This window comes from Macrobrachium nipponense, chromosome 5 (assembly GCF_015104395.2).
Source record: "Macrobrachium nipponense isolate FS-2020 chromosome 5, ASM1510439v2, whole genome shotgun sequence".
In the NCBI taxonomy this organism is placed as follows: domain Eukaryota; kingdom Metazoa; phylum Arthropoda; class Malacostraca; order Decapoda; family Palaemonidae; genus Macrobrachium; species Macrobrachium nipponense.
Genome location: NC_061107.1, coordinates 104,218,493 through 104,226,261, shown reverse-complemented (window position 1 = coordinate 104,226,261; position 7,769 = coordinate 104,218,493). Strand labels below are relative to the sequence as shown.

Genomic DNA, 7,769 nt, shown 5'->3' with positions numbered 1-7,769 from the left:
CAGATAACTCTCAACTGGATTCCAAGTCACATAGGAATCCAAGGAAATGAGGAACAGACTCCCTAGCAAAGAGCGGTTTACACACAACAACATAGGTATAAAATCAGCCACTCACTGACTCAACTTAAAAGCAAAGCCCACAGGCACTACTGTCAAGTGCAAGAAGAAAGCAAATCAGGAGAGCGGTCTTTGGAGGCTCTAACACTGCAAAGTGTATTGTAGAACACCACCAGTCTGCAACCACATGACATTCCCAAAGATATGGCAAGAGCATTCATCGTCTAAGGCTTGGATACCATGCACTTGGCAAAAGGATAGTAGGCGATCCCAAGCCATGTAAGTACTGTGAAAAAGAATTTCCAGAAGAACCTCTAGAACACTACCTCTTAGACTGTCCAGAAACGGAGCAAACTAAGAGATAGGTACATAGGAAATGAACGCACAACCACTTCAAATCACAAAAGCACATTCTAGCAAACACCCATGAATTAGCAGGTTCCTATGCTCCCTACCCACACCAAGGGTAGGAACAGAACAACTACCCTGACGAACAGCACATGGTGCCAACAATCATGACCACTACCCCATCCTACCCTAACCCACATAAACATGCAAGACAAAAAAGACAAACCTCTTTAACAGACATCCCCATTTATACTCTTGCCTCCTTCATCACCCTCCCCTCACATTCATCACTATCCTTCCACCACACTCACCAGACAACACACACCTGAAACCGAAACCGGGACCCGGAAAACGAATATGTCTCAGGATTTCACGAGCTACCTTACTAGCTAACTGTGCCTACAACTCAAACTTCATTCTTTCCAATCTGTTGGTCTCTCCAACTAGCCAACAATTACTATTATCCAGCTTTTCCCTACGATACTGAAGGGTACCTTAGGGTTTAAAGGGTTTCAACCTTGCCCATCAAATCCTTCATTCAATATCAAATCACCTTCACCACATTATTCATGTATCACCAATAAAGTTGCATATCCTAAGCATCTCACATCTCAAACTAATATGACATACGGGCTGCTCTACGAGCAAGAAGCCCCGTGCTGGCACAAGCCCAGCTTAATCTTAAACAACAACAACCACTGGAATTCCAGTCCCTCAGCAGTTATCGCTTGGATAATGTCCTGTCGATCAGGAGGAACGTCGCGTTGGCGAGAGAGGAGAATTGTATAAGTAATAATAAATCAAAATGACTCAACCGAATTTTACCAAAATGCCTTTGGTGCGTTGCTCGCCAGTCTAAGCAACAACGAGAAAGCCGTCATCAGAAAGATAGAGAAGACTCTTTACAAGACTAATAGTGCTGAAGCAGCAGTCATTTTTAACAAAACATGCCTACGAGAGGGTCTCCTTCCGATATATTATTATTATTATCATCATCATCATCATCATCATCATCATCATCATCATCATCATCCATCATATTATTATTATTATTATTATTATTATTATTATTATTATTTATTATTAATTAATTAATTTAATTAATTATTATTATAAAATTGAATGATATTGCTGCATCAGCTGCATATAACTTGTTAATAGTCTTCTCTATTTTTCTAATAATTGCTTTCTCGCTTCTATTACAACTGGCGAGTAATGCGCCAATATTACTCATCAGGAGGAGTCATTTTCAGGGTTATTGCTTACAAATTTATTTGTCGCAATAAATAGATAAACAAATAGGTCAAAATATGACGAATTAGTGGCCAACGTTTCTCTCGGTATCATCCGAGCATGATCACTGCAGTGGGTCGGAGCAGACTGTAGGTGCTGTCAAGATCTACTCAATATATAGTGGCAGGTCAGCAGGGGGTCTGCTAGGCTGCAACAGCGCGACTTTCAACGACGAGAAGTGTCTTGAAGAAAACTTCCTTCAACCAATAGCAGGAACGCATTGCGCCACCAACCAATGAAAACTCAGCTAGCGGTTGACCCCCTGCTGACCTGCCACTATGTATTAAGTAGATCTTGATATCAATATCATCACAGCACCTACTACGGGCCGAACAAGGGAAAGGCCCGTGCCAACAAGTAGTGTTGGCTCAGTACAACAACAACAGCATCTACCGTCTGCTCCGACGTCACCCACTGCCGTGATCATGCTCGGATGATACCGAGAGAAACGTTGGCCACTATAATTAGTCATATTTTGATCTATTTGTTAATCTATTTATTGTGACAAATAAATTTGTAAGCAATATCCCTGAAATTGACTGCTCCTGATGAGTAATATCAGCGCAACACTCACCAGTTGTAATAGAAGAGAGAAAGCAATTATTAGAAACATAGAGAAGACTATTTACAAGTTAAATGCAGCTGATGCAGCAATATCTTTCAATAAGACTTGTTTGAAAGAGGGTCTCCTTCCAATATATTATTATTATTATTATTATTATTATTATTATTATTATTATTATTATTATTATTATTATTATTATTATTATTATCATGCTTCAAGGAATGGATATGTGCAAATAGACAAAGGGAAAAGAACTTTTCACTTAAAATTCTCCTGTTTAGAAGGATAAAATGGATTCAAAGATAAATTAACATTAAGAATAAATTGTGTAACTATATACAAACCGATTGTGTGGTCATGTTTAAATTTATTTTTTGACTGACAGATAATCAACTGGTAATCGGATTCACTTTTGACTACCACACACACCCTAAAATTAATATTTACATATTTTAAGAAGCATACAGTTAGAATGATTAAAGTATTTGCTTGATTTTTTATGGGATAAAGACATGAGTCTGAAATACTTGGCTCCGGAAAATACGGTGAACTGTATGCTTAATTATATACAGTTTGGTGAACACAGGCTTTGAGTACAAGGAATAAACAAACATGAAGAAGGGAGGCGCTACAGAGATAAATATTGTACAATACTACTACTATTATCGGCGTGTACAGAATCTTTGTAAATGGGCGCAAAGCAAGACCCTCTGGCTCGACTCCTCTTCAGAAAACAACGTCGAATTTTCAGAATTTAATCCGCCCCAGTTATTGATTATTTACCAGTTGAAAAATAATCCAAACCGTGTAACCATAATGGAAGATATAGTCACAGAAAAAGATACCACATCGGCAACAGATAAAAAGCGAAAACCGGGGATAATTTATTTGTCAACGATTCCCACGGGCTTCCATCCCACGAAAATCAGAAGTTATTTTACAGAGTTCGGAGAAGTTGGAAGGATGTTTCTTCAGACCAGTAACGATGGTGAGTTGCCCAAGATTTAACACTTACTACGGTAAACAACCGCGTGGACTGACCAACTCACCGACTACCGCGGTTCGGCCACCCTCCGAAAAAGTACTTTTAACACGTCCTGACACCGGATATGGTCATCAGTCATGAGTTGGCGGTGATAACAGGAGCTCAAGACCTCTACTCTCCTCTCGAAGTAAGTATTTTCTCCAAAGTTAGAAATTAATGCCATAGGGTAAAACACCGCATGGTACAGGGGTGGACCATGTACAATCAACGTCTACCACCCCAAAAAAAGTACATTATAACACGTCCTGACACCGGAGATGGGCATCAGTCGGGACTTGTTGTTGGTGAGAAATGGAGCTAAAGGCCTCTACTCTCCTTTCGAAGTAAGTATTTTCTCCAAAGTTAGAAATTAAGGCCAAATTTTAAGATTTAAACAGAGGGTAGTGAAAAGGGTGTACAGTCAGCGCCCATTTGTATTGAGAATTTTGGAATTCTCAATAATTTTTACTTTTTTTGGACCCGTATCATATTTCCCGCAAGAAAATTGGCTGGGACAAAATGACTAATTGGTACCTTTTGTTTATCCACCCACACACTACTGGTGACAATTTCAAAGACTTAGTACCCAATTGTCAGCCATAAGGAGTGAATTTCTTTTGACGGCGGTCCACATATTTCGTTTTTATGCTTTGTGTGCAGTGAGTGTCGGCGTCTACCAAGCCCTTAGAGTGATGTCTGGTAAAAATACCAGCCATGAAAATATTGTGAGAGTTGTTGAACTACATAAAGTTGGTAAAAGAAACTGAGAAATTGCAAAAATTACTGGTGTTAATGAGAAGACAGTGTCGCGACTTCTCCAAAAATGGCGTCAGGCTGGATCTGGTGATAACGTTCCCGAACACAAACACGGTGGGGGTAGGTCTTTGAACATTCCTACGAAGACTTTAAGGCTTTTAAGGCGTCAGTTGGACTTTAATCCTTCAATTACTGCAAAGGAATTGAAAGAAAAGAACCCTAAGCTCCTTAGAAATGTCTCTGTAAGGGCAATTCAGCGCAACATCCAGAAGTGTCTAGAATATTCCAAGGTGAAAGCGTGAGTCAAGCCCTTCGTGACTGCTAAGCAACGTCACCGTCGTGTTCAATTTGCCAAGGACCATAAGGACTGGGACCTTGTACAGTGGCATAAGGTCCTTTGGACCAATGAAGCAACGTTCTGCGTCAGTGAGAACAAGGGCACGAAGGTTTGGAAGTCACGCACTTCGTCAGCGTGTGACATGCGGCTGACCGTGACCAGCGTTAAGCATCCGCCCTACCTTATGGTTTGGGGCTCCTTTGGCTATGGTGGACTAGGGAATCTTGTCATGCTTCCTACATGCCAAACACTTAATTCTGAGCATTATATTAAGCTGCTAAAGGACAATTTAGCCGAGTCTTTCGCCAAAACCAGCTGTGAGATCCTTCAGCAGGACGGCGCCCCTTGCCACACCTCAAGGGCATCCAAAAGGTGGCTCTCTAACAACAAGGTGGAATTTATGCATGACTGGCCTGGCCAATCACCTGATTTGTCCCCCATGAAAAACCTTTGGGGAATCTTGAAACGCCACCTTCATAAGGAGGATACGTTGACAATCCCCAAGCTTGAGATTGCAATAAGGAAGGTCTTGGGGGGAAATACCCCTTGCCCACTGTCAGAACTAGGCTGATTGTCTTCCACAGCGACTCCAAAAGGTCATCAAGTCCAAGGGCTTCCCCATCAGGAAGTAGCAATGATGGCATAGTTAAACTATTTTTTTTTTAATTTTTATAAATGAAATTTATTTTTTCTGCAGGCTAATTTATCTTTTCTCAGTACAAATGGCGCTGACTGTACACGGCAGTCCAAATCTCACCAAAACGCTTTCAACATTTTTACTTACAACTCAAAATATTTAGAAGATTGACGCCATCTTGATGTTTACGGAGTCGCTTGTGTCAATAAACTTCCCGTTTCCTGTGATAGCCTAAATCCCCACACCACTTGTACCCACAGATGCTGGGGCACTTTCATCACAACAATCGGAACACGGCTCTATCTAGAGAGACAGGTCATATAGAATTTCTCCCTTCAGGAGAAGTTTTACTTTCTCCAGATCGTCAATTTTTAGCTAAAAATGAGGATCCATTAATAAGATGGGCCCCTTGGAAGATCCTCCCACTTCCTCAGGACCCTTCTTTATGTCCAGTTACTGCCTTAAGAGCATATCTTACCAGAACGGCCATGAGATCCTCTGGCCCTTTATTCATGAGGGAAAAGGGTGGCACCATTTCCTTAAAAGGGATTAGGCAGCAGATTTTATATTTTATTAAACAAGCCAACCCTGACTCGTTCCCCAAGGTTCACGATATTAGGGCAGTAGCTACCTCGATCAACTACTTTCAACATATGAATTTTGATGATCTGAAAAAGTATACAGGCTGGAAATCTCCGACAGTGTTCAAACGTCACTACCTCACGTCCTTAGAAGCTCTTAAATTCCCAGCAGTGGCAGCGGGAAACACAGTTTCTCCTGACACTGCTTAAGTAGTATAGTAATTAGATCTAGATCTCCTTTCTACCTGCCTCACTGACGTCCTTCCTGCAGTTCTGCCACCATGTAGCCTTTTCTATGCCTTAGGTGCCATAGGTGCACATAGTTGTGATGTTTTCCTTATTTTTATGCTAGGATTACTCACACATATCTTTGAATTTGTGATATTGTATTTATTTTTAAGATTAATGTAAGTTATCATAATTAATCTTGAGTCTGTATTATAATCATTTATAGTTCATAAGTCCTTCTACATTGTAGTACTTAATTTTTAAATGTTTTTTATTTTATCCTTACACATCTTATATCCATATTAAGCTTGTGGCCATTTCTCTGGTACTATTTCACAAAGCGACATGGGCTGAGCCCAGAAAAAGGGATTTTGACGAAGGAAAAATCTATTTCTGGACAAGGGCCCGTGTCGCCCAGTGAAATCCCACCCTGCTTTTGTTTCCCACCCTTGGGCCCAGGCTAACTCCAAGGATGACCAGTAGAGGCGCTAGTGGTGGCGCCGGGGGCGCTAGTAGTAGTCGTAACTGGGAGCGGGCCTTGCATCGGCCCTCTCAGGTAGGGGGATTTCGGAGAAGGATGGATCTAAATGGTAAGAGACCCGTGGTAGTGGTTTCACTCGCCCCAGGAACCCTACCGACACCTTTTATATAAGGTGAGCGAGTCAGAATATTCTGACATTTCCAATTTAGCTTTTTTCTCTGGTATGTTAGCAATAATTTACCTTAGAAATGTGTGCTAAAGGGACATTTCACTGGGTGACACGGGCCCTTGCCCAGAAATAGATTTTTCCTTCGTCAAAATCCCTTTACTATGACAACTAGAATTCATGGAAACATTTTGTAAATGCATCAGCATATGTGTGAAGCTCCACTACATTGGCAACGATGAGTCTTTTTGCCGTCTTCTCCTCGTACTTCAGAAATCTCAGTAATTTTTGGGGGTTAATTTGGTTGCACAAAAAGGATAATAGACATGAATTAAATAAACATTTTGAAGTAAAGTTAAACCAAATAATGAGTTAAGTAAACAATTAAGGGAATAAAGCTTTGCAGCGCATAAACATGTAGTCGTCTGCTGCTCGTAACTGTGTTTGTGGAGTGAGTGCTTAGGAACCAGGAACAGCAACGTGGTTCAAGTGCAATGTGGAGTGAATTAAGACTAAAATGTGTATAATTACAATTAAATAAGCACTGTGAAGTTCAAACCATGACCCCAGGAATAAAAAGTTTCATACTTTCACTAATAGAGGCAACAAAATGTTTTATTGTGCTGATTACAAGTGCAATCTTGAGTAAGATCAATAAACATTACATATATATACTAATATTGTTCAAATGAGTGCTGGGAAGGCTGGGAAAGATGGTGGATTGTCTGTGGTTAGACCGGCCAGCCACACGATTCCTGCCATATTGGATTTCAAAATTGCCATGAAAACATATTTTGTTCATGAAACTTACCTGACAGATATATATATAGCTGTATTTTCTGAAGTCCGACAGAATTTAAAAATTCGCGGCACACGCAGTGGGCGGCCAGGTGGTAGTACCCATTCCCGCCGCTGGGAGGCGGATATCAGGAACTATTCCCATTTTCTATTCATATTTTTTTTTCTGTCGCCGGTCGGTAAACAAACTGTTTACAGACCTCCGCCTAGGATTTTGAAACTTCATTAGCCACTTAAGTATCCTAATTATTCTTTCGATTATTAACTTGGATTTGTGGCTAGGCATACGCTATCGTAAATTTTTTCATTGCATTTGATGTCTGAAGCTAGTTAGCCTAGTTTCAGACTTTGTTGTCTGCATGGTAAGGTGAGGCTACCGGAACTTTCGGTAGACACTCGCTTAGTATATATGACGTTTACATGTTTTCTTTGCATAAGGTAATTAGTGTAATGTGTGACTGATTACGGAAGAAGAGGATTACATTTACGCATTTTAGA

The 7,769-nt window shown here is 40.5% G+C and overlaps 1 protein-coding gene across 1 annotated transcript in view; it reads left to right on the top strand.

Moving 5' to 3' along the window:
- Window positions 1-2,913: 2,913 nt before the first annotated feature.
- The window catches only part of LOC135215567 (activator of basal transcription 1-like), a 39,339-nt gene continuing 34,483 nt past the window's right edge, over window positions 2,914-7,769 (top strand). Inside the window, exon 1 of the mRNA XM_064250425.1 lies at window positions 2,914-3,251. Coding sequence (XP_064106495.1) covers window positions 3,080-3,251 — 172 coding nt within the window. The 5' untranslated portion in view covers window positions 2,914-3,079. The remainder of the gene's footprint in view (window positions 3,252-7,769) is intronic.